The sequence below is a fragment of the Salvelinus namaycush genome, chromosome 8, assembly GCF_016432855.1.
Source record: "Salvelinus namaycush isolate Seneca chromosome 8, SaNama_1.0, whole genome shotgun sequence".
Classification (NCBI taxonomy): Eukaryota; Metazoa; Chordata; class Actinopteri; order Salmoniformes; family Salmonidae; genus Salvelinus; species Salvelinus namaycush.
Genome location: NC_052314.1, coordinates 63,632,239 through 63,648,857, shown reverse-complemented (window position 1 = coordinate 63,648,857; position 16,619 = coordinate 63,632,239). Strand labels below are relative to the sequence as shown.

General features: G+C 43.6%; 1 protein-coding gene across 1 annotated transcript; it reads left to right on the top strand.

Annotated features, from left to right (window-relative positions):
- The first annotated feature begins 14,886 nt into the window (after window positions 1-14,886).
- LOC120051998 (POU domain, class 4, transcription factor 2-like) lies at window positions 14,887-16,339 on the top strand. Its single transcript, XM_038998879.1, has 2 exons — window positions 14,887-15,099; window positions 15,410-16,339. The coding sequence occupies exons 1-2, from the start codon at window positions 14,887-14,889 to the stop codon at window positions 16,337-16,339; spliced, it is 1,143 nt and encodes a 380-aa protein (XP_038854807.1).
- Window positions 16,340-16,619: the final 280 nt, after the last annotated feature.

Below are 16,619 nucleotides of genomic sequence, written 5' to 3'. Positions count from 1 at the left end.
ACTTTAACTATTTGCACATCATTACAACACTGTATATATACATCATATGACATTTGAAATGTCTTTATTCTTTTGGAACTTTTGTAAGTGTAATGTTTACTGTTTATTTTTTTTATTGTATATTTATTTTTTATTGTATATTTCACTTTTGTTTATCATCTATTTAATTTGCTTTGGCAGCGTAAACACACGTTTCCCATCCCAATAAAGCCCTTAAATTGAATTGAGAGGGAGAAAGAGAGAGAGAGAGAAAGAGAGAGAGAGAAAGAGAGAGAGAGCGAGAGAGGTATCTCCACTATCTCCATTCTCTACAACAACCTGATCAAGGGGAGAGCAAGGTAGCGGTAGACCTCCCTCTAGCCCCACAGCCCCCGCCCCCACAGGAGAGACTCTCTAATTGGTGGAGAGGGCAACCTGTCCGTGCCCGCGTGCCGTGCGCTCTCAGATCTCTCCCAGGACCTGGCAACATGCCAATTACTGCCAATTGTCGGCCCGGTGGTTGAGATGTGGACAGTTGTCCACGTGGGATATGAGTGGAGGTGGGGGCCTGGCCAGTCAGAGAATATTCCACCTGTCTAACGGTGTTCCTCTTCTTCTAGAAGATATAAGAGAGGTCATCATTTTATAAGACAAAACTGCTTAAATTATCAATAGAATCAAAAAGGTCATATTTTTTCTGTACAATTGCCAGACTTTGGATCAGTTATTTCAAGCTAGGGCTTGACTAACACTAAGTGACGCTAACTGAGAAAACCTGTACTTTCAGATGCTCCAAGTTCAGCCTATGTATAGAGTGAGGAGCAGACCATTATGGGGCTGCTCAGCGGAAACTGAACATATACCAGTTCATCCATTATCCATTAGCTGTTCATCACGGTTAGGGTCAGGGCTAGACCACAACCTTTCCTCACAGTCTAGGAGAGAGGGGGGAGAGAGAGAGAGAGGGGGGGAGAGAGAGAGAGAGAGAGAGAGAGAGAGAGAGAGAGAGAGAGAGAGAGAGAGAGAGAGAGAGAGAGAGAGAGAGAGAGAGAGAGAGAGAGAGAGAGAGAGAGAGAGAGAGAGAGAGAGAGAGAGAGAGAGAGAGAGAGAGAGAGAGAGAGAGAGAGAGAGAGAGAGAGAGAGAGAGAGAGAGAGAGAGAGAGAGAGAGAGAGAGAGAGAGAGAGAGAGAAAGAGAGAGAGAGAAAGAGAGAGGGAACTAGCACTAGCTCACCCACAGCTTGACTAAAGCTTACAGAACAAGGGAAACCAAAAAGAGCACGTCAAGAAGAAGAAGAAACAGCCATAATTCTTCTAGTTGGACTAAAATCACTATAATGCTATTTAATTGTGTAGGCAAAAATCTTTTCAGAAGAGCATGGTAATTTTACCCTGATAAATTATTCAGTGCACATTAATAATGGTCCAGGCCCAGGCAGACGACAGTAGAGAGAGAGAGAGAGAGAGAGAGAGACGTTTCAGGAGGAGTGATGAGCTGCCCAACTGCCGAGGTTCAGAGTCAGGATCTCACCATGGCAGTTCTTTCTTCCTGTTTTAAAGACATGAAGAAATGACCTATTTTATGGTAACCTAGTCTCTGTCTGAAAGGTACTGGGCTGTTCAGTACAACTTGTGTGGGTGTAGAGTTTGAAAGCACACGGAAAAGCTTTCATAGTTCCTTTCAGGTGGACTAACTTCTATTGCTTTGAAAGGTGAAAAGTGAATGCAGATTTGTGTGGATAGTTTAACATTTCCTCACAAACTACAGTATCTTGTCAATCCAAAATGATTATAAAATCCAAAATAGGAAGAATGAATCTGATAATAGTGCAGATTGAGCTTCAACAGGGCAACATTCACAATATATTAACACTTTACCCTGTATTCAATTCAAACAATCCCCCCACCTAAAACTAACAAGCATACAGTATACACCGGTTACCACATACATGATAAATGTGCAAAGTATTATCAAATATACATGTCAAGGTAAAGGCAACTGAATCAATACAAAGTACTTGTTATGGGGGCTCTGAGATGTGTGTGGTGCATCTCTGTGCTTAAAAGAATGATACAGTGAGAAGAATGATGGGAAATGAGATGGAAGGAGTAAGACAAAAGGTCACTAGCAGGAAGTAGAAGGGGTAACCCTTACTCAAGGCTTTATTTGAGGCCTCCCAACACCCAACCAGCACAGACAGCCCATTCAGAGGCACCATGTATATGTGAATTTGTATGAACCAGGAACATGGAACGAGGATCACCCTGCAACTGCACTCATCTATTCTGACACCTTTTCATAACGAGGTTGGGTGGAGGGGGGTTCCTTTCCATCAAAGCACCACTTTCTATACTTAATCATTAATAACATGATATACTGGCAAACGTCATAGAAATGCATAGCATCTATAGGTTGAACGCCATCCAACAATGACTTTAAAGTGCACTGGAACATAAGGCTGTCGGAACATGCATGAGCATACGGGCCAAGATGAAACAGTCTTATTTTCCTATCCGTGAAGCAAGCAGAGAGAAGCAACAAATGCTTTCCCAAGGCAGCCAGCTTTCTTAACTCTTCTTATTTTCTCCGTTTAAAGCCGAGGGTATATTCTAAATATTTGTGTATTAAACATAACACATAAGATGGAATAAATGGAATAACTCCTTAAAATAAGCGCGGGCCCTCCAGGAGGAAACAGCCACAACAACATGGAACGGCAGCGATAGTTCTCAACGTCAGTCTGAATAACACAAACAACCGCGGTGGAAAAATAGTCCAAGACTTCAAAACTAAATTCTAAAGAGAGTGATTTTTTTTTTACATAAGTCAGGCTCATAACTTAGGAATATTCAGTTGGCCGTTATTCATAATTAACTGTTTTACTCCTTCATGTCTACCTTTCACATTCCAGGAAAACACCGAGCTAATACTGCCTCCATTTGGAAAATAGAAATATCACTGACATTAATACAGAAGACATAATATATGCATATACTGTATGACCTCAGACTAAGCTTCTGTGTGATGAGCTACTCTTGAAGTTCCTACAGGCCTGCGCCCTTCAACGCGTACAGTTTTCAAGGTGAGGCCTCTCTTTTCTGCTACATCTAACAATGCTCCATTTCAAAGGTAGGCCATGTAACGCACTATGGTATGAGCTCAATCTGCTGACTCTTACTCTGTTTGTTTGTTTGTGGCGGGGAGTAAGGAGGTGTTGGCTCCGGAGCCTCAGATCGGCATTAAAAGCTGATCTGGCTCCTTCAGACGAGGTGGGGGAGATGCCACCTATATCCGGCTTCCTGTTGTCCATGCACGTTCGCGTGCCGGGAAGAAAATCTGCTGCAACCGAGGATAAATCCTACAGCACTTTTTACACTACGCCAAAAGAAAATAGTTAATTAGAAATACAAATTCTACCCAGATTGTTATTAATGGGAACTGTGGAGTAAGCAACACATATTTTGTGCCCATAAGTAATTCTCAGGTATCTTTGATCTGCGGCCCACAGCGGATGATGCTGCGTACCGCTGTCTGAGCTTCTGGGACCCTGCCAGCGCCAGACATCTGGCTACTTTGTTATCATTGGCTGATCTGCTCCCGGGAGGCCACTCTTGTGACACCAGGCACAGTGTCCTGGCAAGGAAAATTATCAGCACATTTTGAGTGGATTAGAGTTCCAAAGTGGTCCTCAAATCTCTACAGGGGGGCTGGTGTACCGCGATCCATCGGGGGTTCCTCAGGGCTCGGTGCTGGGGTCGCTGCAGATCTAGAACAGGGGACATAGCGTTTGGAGATCGGCTCACACCCATTGCATCATGGGTCTTATACAGGGCCGTGCACAATTTTTTTTAAATAAGAGGGGAAAAAACATTGAATTTCATAATTCATAACTCAAAATTCATAACAACTGCCTCTGTAGCCAAAATGTCAACATTTACAGGCCTATTTATTTTCTGCAACATCAACACACTCAGGCATTTCACTGTACTTGACAATAAAACTTGAAGCAATCACTCATCACACATTTTAGGAAGGTATTGCCAGTGACTCCTAGGCCTAGAGACGACGAGAGATTATTGACATCAGCTGATCATAGCGAATGATGATGTACATCTGCTAGCTAGCTAGTTAGCTATGCTTTCGAAAACAAACTCGTTTTTACTTGATTTGAGTTTGTTCAGTTGCTGACATCTGCCTCTTATCAACGAGCAGTGAGAGACACACATGACAAATCCAACTCAAAAGTAGCCTCCTACCAGTATTACAGTCTCCCCGCCCTGCGTCCTCGTAGCCACGGCACGCAAGTCAGACGAGTGCACTTTTGGGGCGGGAGGGCAGGGGAGGGAACATTTTCAGAGATTGAAGGGTTTATGAAATTAGCTAGTTTGATGCGCAATTCGTAATGTTACATTTAAACTAACAAATGAAAAGAGAATCAAATAAAATGTAAAACTTGTTTTTTAAATCCACAAGCTGCGAAGGCACTTTTTCATAGGAGGGCAAAAGGGCAGGTGCTCTGAGGGATCTGGCAGGTTTGAATAAAGAAAAAACATTTGAAGACGTGTACCCCTCGAGTTCATTATTCTGAATCTTCTGATGGTGTTTGGAGTATAGATGTGAATGAATTAGCATAGAGTGAGGTGTTTTGAATGAGAGGACATTCAGACGCTCCGAATCCAACGTACAATCACAAAATCTGATTTTTCAATATGCCATTTTATAACGTTGCCTAATGCAATTTTGGGGGATTCTCACTTCTCAATCAAATTTCGTCAACTGTGCAAATTCTGACTGCACTACAGTCATAATATATCCGGGCACAGTTAGCCTATGCCACACAAGAGGGGTTAAATTAGCTACCAGCCTTGTCTGTAACACTTGAATCTTCCCCACGAAACACTTGTTAAGAGGCCAAAGGAGAAGATTGCTGCCTGAGCACTGGCTTAGACAAGAAAACAACAGTTTACGACAAGCTGAACCCTTTTCACAGCATTGATTGAGGTATCGTGTCTTTCTCCTTTTTCCCCCTCTCGACTTTTCCATTTGTGAATACAAAGCTGCGGTGACCTATAAATATTACATGGTGTGGAGATGCAGAGCAGGAATTAATGACTGGGGTGTGTGTGAGAGCCGTGTCTATGGCAGGTCCCTATGGGGTTCTGCTTAGGCAGGCACTCACTGTGAGGAGGGTGTGGTCTCGCTCTCCCTCCCTCTCTCTCTCTCTCCACCGTTGTCTCTTTCTCTCTCTGGCTGAGCTTCCCTTCCACGTCTCCTAGCGTCCTCTTAGGGGTCAGAGGTTACCTGGCCACTGTGCCAAGCCCTGATTGGCCTGCATGCCAGTGGCACTGTGGTAACCCCCCATTGGACATCAATCTGGGTGTTCACCCAGTCACCCATCAACCTCTCGCCAGCTGTGATTAACTCAGCATATACAGGGCTGGAGCTTCAAAGCTTCACTAACTGTAGCACAGCATTTGGGAGCTTCTTGTATAACTCTGCTAGGTTAATGCAGGCTCTCCACCATATTTCCCTATTTCATCAGGGGATTGACATGGTTGAACTGACCACATTCGGAGAGCAACTGAAAGGCTGAACATTGATTTCCAACAGGGATTTCACACAGTGCTATAGCATGGAAGCATATGGCGCGCACACACACGGTACCACTCTGCTCAAACACCACCAAAGGTAGCAAATCGAACTCTGAGTAAGTCGGTTGGAAGGGGCTTGCAGGAGAAGAGGATTTTCCTCTCTGCTTAGCGTGATGAATGAGATGAGGAGGGGGCACTTGACACCTGTCAGCCAACTAGCCAGGCACAACTACCTCCATGGGGGAGGAACGATAGGGGGGACTTGCTGGGGAGTTGCTGCATCGCTCCCAGTGAAATTGGGGAAAGCGTTTGAAGATGATTAGCGCTACAGACCCTGTCTTCGTGGCCCTGTCCAACCTGCTGAACGGCTCCCTTTGATCAGCTTGCCACGTTTTGTGTCAATAGCGCGAGGCACACTGAATAAATTATAAAGTTAGACACACAAAGTCAGCAGGTAAAGTGCTACGCTCGATAATCGGTGTGCTCGGCGACAGGGCCGCTGATTGCCTCTAATGAACGCCGTGGTCGAAGACGGGCACCGATGGGCGGCGCACAAACTAGTATGGCGTTACCATGCTCAGGCCAATGAAGGTAGCCTACTCGGCAGTCACATGATCAAACATAAAAACGAGAAAGGATCCTTAAGAAGAAAATGTTCAAGAGTTCCGCATTGAAGAAACGAGTGGTGCATGCAGGGTAGTTTGGATGAAATCTTTCTTGGGTACTGCTTCAATTAAATTAAGGTTAATACATCTCGTTAAAATGTTGAAAACAGATGTCCCTTATATAACCAAGAATATTTTCTTTGAACGTTTACATTACATGTGAGTGAAATTCCAGGATTTTTACTCAGGTGATTCAAATACATCATGAATCTTTTTTCTCTTTCTTAAAAGGGCCTTTCCTTTTGAACAATCTTCAAAAACTGTTTAAGCTAATTACCGGTTAACAATACCCACTCCATATGGCATGGCTCTGTCAAAAGAGGGCAAATCCATACGCCATCATACAATGAATGTCCAGGTTCAAGGGCTTGCTAATTAGCTACTAGCCCTGGATGAAATTACCATTTCAAAGAACAAAGATAATCCCCACTGAAAAGAGAGAGACTACCATTAGAAATATTTGGACTATCATTGCAGACCTGTTGTGTAGATATCTATTGCATTTTAAGAGTTATATAAGCACTTAATGAGGACAATTTTAAAGCAACTTAGCTATCATTGTGTTGCCCGGTCTTCTGTTGTCTAATGAGCTGAGCATTGATGAGTCTGACGATGAGGACCTTCAGAAAAAGGAAGACCATGAATCAAACAACATGATTGAGGTTGGTTATAATCAGGATTACAAAGGATATATTATATTAATGTATCCAATGTCGGTTTGTGTGGTTGTTGGTTTAGCTTTCTGCAACTTTGTAGCATGTACAGTCTGCATGTGTAAGTGCTTACTGCATCACGATTTCAAGGTGTCCCGAGATCTTTTACAACTGTCCAGTTATCTGGTTTAAATATCCATTCTAGAATGCCCTTCCAGCCAATCAGAAACGAGTATTCATTTAATACCGCTGTATAGCTTGATTCTGAGTTCAGACAGAACCATGTCTTCTCTGGGGTTATGCAGAACGATCACATGTTTTAAACAGATAAAAACACAGATCACATCAAGTAGCTGAGCAGTATCAACTCTACGAGCTCGACAACATTTGTTTGTCTACCGAGTCCTTCTCCTCTAGCTGCTAAGAGGAGAGGATACATCTTTCATTGACTGAAGCATGAAATGGTAGGGAATCGATGTCTAAATGGTGTCAGCGTGCTTTAACGTGGTTAATCTTGGAGTGTTGAAGTTTAAGCTGTGTTTATACCTCTATTAGAGGTAGCGAATGATGTCACTATAAAATCAACATTATTATCATAACAACAGTGTCTCAGAGTACAAGTGCTGATCTAGGATCAGGTCCTCCCTGTGTCCATACAATCTTATTCATTATGATCTAAAATACAAAACTGATCCTACACCTGCACTTCTACTCGGAGACTCTTTGGTTGTATTTACATGTATTTCCACTAGTTGGTCTCACTAAAGTTCTAATCCGATTGGTCAAAAGACCAATTAGTGGAAAAAGATCCGAATCGGGCTGCCTGTATAATGTAGCCTTTGTGAATACAGGCCCTATTCCGCAGATGTGAGAACAGAAATGCTTATGTTTCCTCATCCTGACCCACACCCTGATCTAATTATATTTCACTCTTTCATACAGATGAAGACACGTTTTAATATATGAGAAGGATGCTCACTGTGATGGAAAACAAAACAGTCAAACTCTATTGGGAGTTTCCCCCGTGTTAGGCGCTCAATTAACTGTGTCACACGCACACATACAGGTGCACGGCTCGCTGCAGCAGTGTGTGTACCCTTTAAATATGGTGTTTGGCATCTGTAGCGTAGCACGGCGGATTGGATGAGGTAAAAATATAATTATAGCTGATGAGGCGCGCGGCTGCGAGCAGAGGCAGCGCAGTGTGACAGTGTACCAGCAGAGAGCTTTTTAATTTGTCGGATCAGATCGTGACATGCTCCATCAGAGGACGGGGGAAATCTTTTCATTTGTGCAGAAGAAAGGAGGAAAGGAGGGTCAATTAGCATCAACCATTAGACAACCGCGTGACAAGCCCTGTATTACCCAGTGCAGCACGGGACAGTCAAACTAATGAGAGAGGTAGAGATGTTGATCCAGGTTGGACAGAGATTCTGCAGTCATCCTGATTTCTTCCGGCTCTGACACTAACCACAAGTAAAACATCTGACACCCTACACGTTCTTTACAGTCACAGCCGCAGAGGAGAAGTTTCGCTCAGGAGATGCCTTCTTTATCGTCATGTATGTTGTCATATGATGTGAGGCTATGTAAATACCCTTGAAGCAACAACTTTTATGAGGATGAGGACTCTCGTGCTCAAGCTCATTGTATTGTGAGATTGTTGTTACTCTAGTATGTTGTATTCGGGCATGTGACAAATATATATTTTGTATTTGATTCTCTTTTTACTACAACATCTAATATGTGAGCTCCTGTCCATCCTAGATTGTTGCTAAGTGACGAACTGTATAACTAATCCAACTGTGCTCTACTATATTGTGACTAGCTCTCACAAAGTCTCACGTCAGAATTAGACGTTCATCCATGTTTTACTCAAATGTCAAAGTTGTTGCAAACATCAAATTTCGAAGTGTTTAAGGTTAAGTTTAGACATTAACTCCGAATGTTTAAGGTTTGGCATTAACTCTGAAATCTTAAGGTTAGGCATTAACTCAGAATGGTTAGGGTAAGGGTTAAGGTTTGGCATGGGCTTAAAACAAAAATCTCAAAAACAACTTTCTATCACTTGATTCAAACTTGTAACATTTGGAATCAGAGGCAGATGCTTAAAGGCCATCCACCATCCCCGTCCACAACGCCCTGTCAAAACCGAAACCTATTTGAAGGTAACAACGCTCACTGTTGCCCCTAGTGTCTGATTTTCACATAATCTCCCGACGTCCTCAGACATGGATGGACGTCGAATACTGACTTGTATCACGGGTGACCTGGTAGTGTATTGACCGTATTTCAAAGTGGCAAAACAGGCTTTCAATCTACCACCTACATTAACAGTGCCAAAAGGGGGGTTGGTGGTGCCGGGGAAGTTTCTCAATCTCATATTATCAAAAGAGACCATTTCAAAGGGACTGTGATTTCTTTGGGCCCGTGCATTATTTGACTGGCTGGTTGACAGGTGCAGTGGGGAGCTCTCAATATTGATCTGGAGGACCTAGAGGTATGTGACATCATTATGAGTCCTGACCTTATCCTCCGCTGCCCTGCAGCCCCCTGTGTGTGTGTGTGTGTGTGTGTGTGTGTGTGTGTGTGTGTGTGTGTGTGTGTGTGTGTGTGTGTGTGTGTGTGTGTGTGTGTGTGTGTGTGTGTGTGTGTGTGTGTGTGGTTGCTACTGCTCAGGATCCCGGCCCCAGTCTTAGGCCTTACCCCCGAAGGACCGGACTGCGTGCCATGGCCTCCAGTCTGTCATGGGAAAATTGGGGGTGGTGTTATTTGTTTTGCTGACCTCACGGCTCACCTCACTTTCTCTGGCTCTAATCAGTCGCGGCTCAGGGTTCTGCCCCCTCTTAGAACAGGTTGCATGGTGTTGTAGGCGAAGCCTGGTTGCTTTCCTGTGGAGGTGGACGGTTATAATTATATTATATAAACAATGGATATAGACATTTGGAAGGAGATCTGATGTTGAGATATTTGAGAGATGGGTTTTTCCTTCAGGGTGATGACGTATACAAATGACCATATTGGCTACCAGGAAGCCCAATAGTGGACTAATGTGATCTTTAGTTAGCTCATGCAGATGACTGGGGTTGGATAACAGCTCAGTTACATTGGTGCACAGTTTATGTATGACTCCTTATGCCTTATTTCAGTCTTGGTAGTGACATGATAGTGTTTTGGTGGAACACCTCACCTAAAGTGAATTGCCACAGACAAACCAATAGTTTAAGAACTGTCCAACACAGCGCACGATAATACATCCCTACACTCACAGTAAATGCTATATTTAGTCCTCGACACAAGATCAAATGGAAAAGGATCAAGGAGTTTTGTGTTGCAGTTGAGCCGTAATTCAAGCAACATTTTCTTTTCTTTCTTAAATCACAAGTTGCATTATCTCAGGGTTGGGGATTCACTGTTGTTGAAAAGAGCTAAGTGACACTTAAGCAATTCCTGCCAGCTTCCTCCTAGCTTTTATTTCCGGTCTGTGCAATAAACAAGGTATTATGTTAAAGAAAGGTGTTGCTGCCGCTGGAACCTGTCACATCTCCCAGGTAAAAACAGATGAATAAATAAAGAACTGACGTGGTGGTGGAGAATGTATGTAGAAACACACCTCTGTGTGTGTGTGTGTGTGTGTGTGTGTGTGTGTGTGTGTGTGTGTGTGTGTGTGTGTGTGTGTGTGTGTGTGTGTGTGTGTGTGTGTGTGTGTGTGTGTGTGTGTGTGTGTGTGTGTGTGTGTGTGTGTGTGTTTTAAAGCCAGATTTCTCCATAGATGCTCTCCTAACAAGCGTTGACCTTCTGCACCTACATGTAAAGAACTGCCGAGATCAGAACAGGAGAAGGAGGGGGAAGCTGTGTGTGTGAATAAAGGCATCACCACGCCAGCAGCCAAGAGACTTCATCCTCTCTCCTCTCTTCCTCTCTTCTCTCTGCTCGTGGTGGGTGCAGTCAGAGCATTGTCTATGTGTTCTATTCTCTCTTCCCCTCTCCTCTCCGCCCTTCTCGTCCTCCTCTCCTGTCTCTCACGGAGTGTCTCTGTTCTGAGCTAGCAGCAGTTATACCTTGTTGGCGGAGGAAGCCACAAAGGAGCGGTAGTGTAATAAAAACAGCCGTCTCTGGTGATCCGGGTGTAATTGGGATTGTTAACGTGGAGAGCTCCTGAGGGAGACTGAGTAGAGGAGAGGAGTGTGTCTGTCTTTGTGTAAACTAAAACATACATGCTCTGCTCCTCTCTCTTCAGCGTACCTTGATTCAGAATAAGTACAGTAGTCAGAGCTAATATAAAAAAAGAGCAAACAAGTCACCTGAGCTATATCAAACCCTAGCTGCTACTATTATGCTTTATTCTTTGTTTTATTTTTATTTTATTTAGGTGCTTTTTTATTTATATGTTGTAAAGCTACAGTGAAGCCCGGTTTTGATTCAGAATTCCTCAGAGAACTTGTGTTTTTAAGAGAAAATGAACGTGCTAGTATTCAGGCATATCTTTTGATGAGGAAGGAACATTCTGCTGTGTTTTTCCACTGAGTCGCTGTATCGTGATACAAATTGAGGCTCAACACCTTCGACATAATCGGCGCATCGAGGTGTAATATTGTATGTTGAAGTCAGCAAGTCATATGGATGGTTAGTCCTCTTATATTAATTAATTATTCATGAGTAGTAATTAGCAATTCATTAATTTGTAGTCAAATCATTGACTAACTTGACTGTATTTTGTTGCTTCTGCCAAATGTTCAATAATGTAGCCTGTAATGCTTACTCTGTTTTTATAACGCAATGGAGTGTAATTTAGAGCACCTATTGGAACAGCAAGGTAGACAGGCCTACAGTGAGATATCTGCTAGTATTTTCCCTAATGACTAAATAACTAATCGTATTCCACCATGCAATCAATGCAATGAGGCAACGTTCCATTTTCCAGGAGAAATTGCAACATTTCAAATCAAATCAAATTGTATTTGTCCCATTTCATTTAACTTCATAATTTCACTAACTATTCATGCTTTGTAGTAGTTAGGTTTCTAAGATTGGAGATATCCTCCTTCAAACATGAGCAGCCTATAGGCCTACAGGCACCGTGAACGAGCGCATTTAGAACTAGGCCTACATAACTTCGATTAATATTGTAGCCTATTGAACACTGTCAAAGGAGAAAACGCACTTCAAAGTCAATTGCTTGCGAGTACAGCTCAATTGATTTATTTGACCTAAGTTATACTAGCTTACTTTGTTGTGTGTTTCATTGTGGATGAAAATTTCATACGCCGATTTACAGGTGGTGAAATATAAATGATTTCGTTAAAGTTTCATCATAAATCAGTCCGTCGCTATATGTGAGGAGACACTGATTGCCCCTTGATGTCTCAGGGGCGCGGGCGCGAGGGTTGGCTTCAGCGCGCCTGTCGTCCCACTTGAGAGGCAAACCGCCTGCCGGGTGGCTCTCGCGATGTAAAGTGCTTGTGCACTATCACCAACAGCTTTGTTGCAGCCGTGGGGACATATTAAATGTCTATGTGCATCAAAATCTTACCGAAAAGGCACTGACAACTGTGCGCTAACAAAGAGAGCCATCGTGTTGTGTGTGCTCGAGACAAGTGCAGCTTCGCGTCATCGTCTGTAGCAGAGCGTGCAGCAGGGTTTTTGCATGCTATATTCATGGCCCAACATCTGTCCTCTCAGCGTTAAATTGCTTTATTGACTTCAGCATAGGCGGTGCACTAAAATTGATCACAGCATATTATCAGAGATAGGAATCTTAGTTATTATATTTGGGTGGTTTTGCGAGGATAATTTAAGAGCTTGTTGAGGTTCTGGCTCTCCAGTGTTTCCAATATGCAGGCATTCCCTTACAGTAAAAACACATTGTCTGGATATAATATGATTCTTTACAATGCAATAGCATAGTTGTTTGAAAAATAACCATAGTAGCTTTGACTATACTATAGTACTGTAGCTGTTTTTATGAACGGGGTATCAGTTTATTCACAGATACTGATAGATAGGCTACAGAAATAGGTATTTAACGAATAGCATTTAAACATGTGAAGAAAAAAAATAAAAACAAGAGTGCCAACTATTTAGCCCACAACTACCGTTCAACACAACCGCTTTCCCTCTCAACTTAAATTAAATTCTTATTTTCAAGCTCAATGATAATCACACTACTATAACCAAAATACACTCAGAGGTGTGACTTTGTAACCAGAGACGAAATGCTATATCTGCAGACAGATTCCGGATTCTGTGATTTTTTTTAGGTATAGGTCTTACCGTTATATTTTCCATATGGGTATTCAATCACCATCTTATATCAATTAACCCATCCAATGGACTTCAACATATTAAACAAATTAGACAAGCCTTGTTAATTAGAATATGATTAAAGGTTTTTAATTATATCACTGATGAAGTAGCCTAATTAGTATAAAGATATGATAATAGCCCGCTGCGACAAGTATATAATTGTATTGGGTTTGCAATTAAATCCTAAAGACTTTTAAAGAATCCACTTTCCACTGTCATTGATCAAATATTTCACACACGACGCTCGTCCATGCACCACTGACATAAAAATTCACAATATGACTGTTGAGTTAACCCATATAGCTCGTCTATTGATTATTTCCATAGCTAATCTCCAAACGAATAAATTCGTCAAGGTGAATTACGCACATACATACACAAGATAACGCGGGAGCAGGTCACTTATTGAAAAGCTGTTTCACATAGCCCTAAATCAATTTTAAATCTAGTAATCTTATCTTTTCCCCGACCCCTAATTTGTTTAAAGATGTTCCTACTGTCTTCAATTTGCCTATGCTGCCACAATGAAATGATAGTCAAGCATTTAACTTTGATTTATCTTGCCCCAACAGGGATGTCGCTTCATGGAGCTGTCCAAGGTACTTTCCTCATATCCATCCCTAGAAGGACTTTCCTATTTCCTCTATTGCCTAATTCGTATCTTTAAACTGTACTCCACTTTGACATTTTTTAGAATTAAACGGAACAATATGAAGAAATAATAGTGGAAATGGCTCGGCTATATTTGGTTATTTTTCCTCTTTCCATGTGGATCCAAAATAAATTCGACGAAGAAGGACACAATGCTGGCTGGAGAGCTGTTTGAAATGAATGCCTTGTCGCAGACTGCCCATGCGCAGAGTCCCCAGCGGCAGTGTGGCTAATGAAGAATAATAAATCATGAAAGGTTTTTCAGGTACAGCCGAGAGAGTGTAAGAGGAGAGGGGGTGAGTGAGAAGAGAGGGGGGAGAGAGAGAACGAAAGAGCGAGCGAGAGAGAGTGTGTGAAAGAGAGGCGCAGAGAGAGAGAGAGAGACACAGCCTGCCCTTCGCCTCAGAGCAGAGGCAGATCGAGTCCCCGCAGCATTGAACGTAGTCGAGGTATCGAGACTGTCACCGGTATCTCTTAATTACAGTAAATTGTGAAACGGAAACTTAGCAGAAAAAAGATAAACGAATGAGACAACCTTTTTACGCGCGGTTGTGTTTTGGAAATCCGTACCAGGAGGAGAGAAAACAACTTTTCTTTTTTTCCCGTTGCATAATCTTGGAGGAGCTCTCCAAAACAACGACACATCCACGGCGACCAAAATAAGACTATTGGAGGACGAAATTTAGAGAAAGAACGAACGAGTAATATTAACATTGTTTTTTTGTCATCGCGCCACAGCCCATAGCGGAAGAGGTAAACGAGGGCGCAGGCGACATTCGATTACATGGCGCGTGCGACATCTCCTCTCCAGCAAAACTACGGCGCGCGTCCATACCTCCATACACAGGGCTAGGTAATAATATATGCGCCAACAACTAGAGAATTGGATGTTCATCTTTCCATATTGTAGCAGCTACAGTTACAGTATATAAGACAGTGTCTTTAGATTCCCGGAGAGGCAACACTGGGCTTCAACTCCAATCGAAGAGGCGGAGTCTTAACTTATTAAAAGGAACTTGCCGAGACTCGGACGCCTGCAAACATGATGATGATGTCTCTGAACAGCAAGCAGGCATTCGCCATGGCCCACGCCAGCTTGCCCGAGCCCAAGTATTCCTTGCATTCCTCCTCGTCCTCCACGTTGACTTCGAATGCGCCCTCCTCGTGCTCGTCTTCCCGACACAGTAGCACCATCATCAGCAGCGGCGGAGGCAACTCGGAGGCGATGCGCCGAGGATGTCTCCCAACCCCACCGGTACGTATTCTGCATAATTACCGCTTAAAGGCACATTTTGACAGCCCCCTTTTTTTCTTGATGTTTTTTTCATGTCTGCACAGCAAATCACCCAGCACCTCCATTTTTCCCTTCCTCTCCCCAACTTATGTATTCAGTCGGGTTTGCCTTACGTATTAATTTTGATGACCTGGGATGTTGCATGTGTCTTGTTTTGTGTGTTCTTTTTTAGGATTTTTTTTCTCATCTCATTCAGGAAATGTTTTAAACCGCGGAGTGGAGTGAGAATTCCCTGCTGACAGTTATGTGTGCATTCTATTTGCAATTGCAGAGCAATATATTCGGAGGCTTGGATGAGAGTTTGTTGGCCCGCGCTGAAGCTCTGGCGGCGGTGGATATTGCCTCGCAGACCAAGAGCCACCACCATCCTCCACACCACAGTCCCTTCAAGCCGGACGCGACCTACCACACCATGAACACTCTCCCCTGCACCTCCTCATCGTCTTCTTCCTCGGTGCCTATTTCTCACCCTTCAGCCCTTACCGGCCACGGTCACCACCACCATCATCACCATCACCACCACCACCAACCCCACCAGGCGCTGGAGGGCGACCTGCTGGACCACATCACCCCAGGACTGGCTCTCGGGTCCATGGCAGGGCCAGACGGCTCCGCAACTGCGCACCCTGCTCACATGGCGGGCATGAACCACATGCACCAGGCAGCCCTCAACATGGCTCATGCCCACGGGCTACCATCCCACATGGGCTGCATGAGCGACGTGGACGCCGATCCCAGGGACTTAGAAGCCTTCGCTGAGAGGTTTAAACAGAGACGGATCAAACTCGGCGTGACCCAGGCGGATGTAGGGGGAGCTTTGGCCAACCTGAAGATTCCTGGCGTGGGCTCCCTCAGCCAGAGTACCATCTGCCGATTCGAGTCCCTCACCCTCTCCCACAACAACATGATAGCTTTGAAGCCCATTCTACAGGCATGGCTGGAAGAAGCCGAGAAATCACACCGGGAGAAACTCAACAAACCCGAGCTATATAACGGCGGAGAGAAGAAGCGGAAGCGCACGTCGATAGCAGCACCGGAAAAGCGATCACTGGAAGCTTACTTCGCCATTCAGCCGCGTCCTTCCTCAGAGAAAATCGCTGCTATAGCAGAGAAACTGGACCTCAAAAAGAACGTGGTGCGGGTCTGGTTTTGCAACCAACGGCAGAAACAGAAACGAATGAAATATTCTGCATGCGTCTGACTCTGAACACTCGCTCTAAAAAAAAAACTAAAAAAAAAAACCAACCTACGTTGAGAGACTGAACACTGTTTAGAGACGATTTGTATTATATTTCTTATCACACACTTTTTCAATCATCAATGACTTGTGCTTTGAACAACCCGAATAATTCATATACATTCAAAATGACTGAGCTCAAACCACTACTGCTGTCACGTCTTATTCGCAACAGAAGGGATGTGGAGTCATGTACAGGAGCATTTGAACAGAGCAAGTAAGACCTCTGTTTTTTCTCCACTTA

Excerpts from the sequence above, each read along its gene's own strand:
- LOC120051998 (XM_038998879.1), top strand. The coding sequence starts at position 14,887 with ATGATGATGATGTCTCTGAACAGCAAGCAGGCATTCGCCATGGCCCAC. Across the intron at positions 15,100-15,409 it reads GATGTCTCCCAACCCCACCG|AGCAATATATTCGGAGGCTT; the intron begins GTACGTATTCTG and ends TTGCAATTGCAG.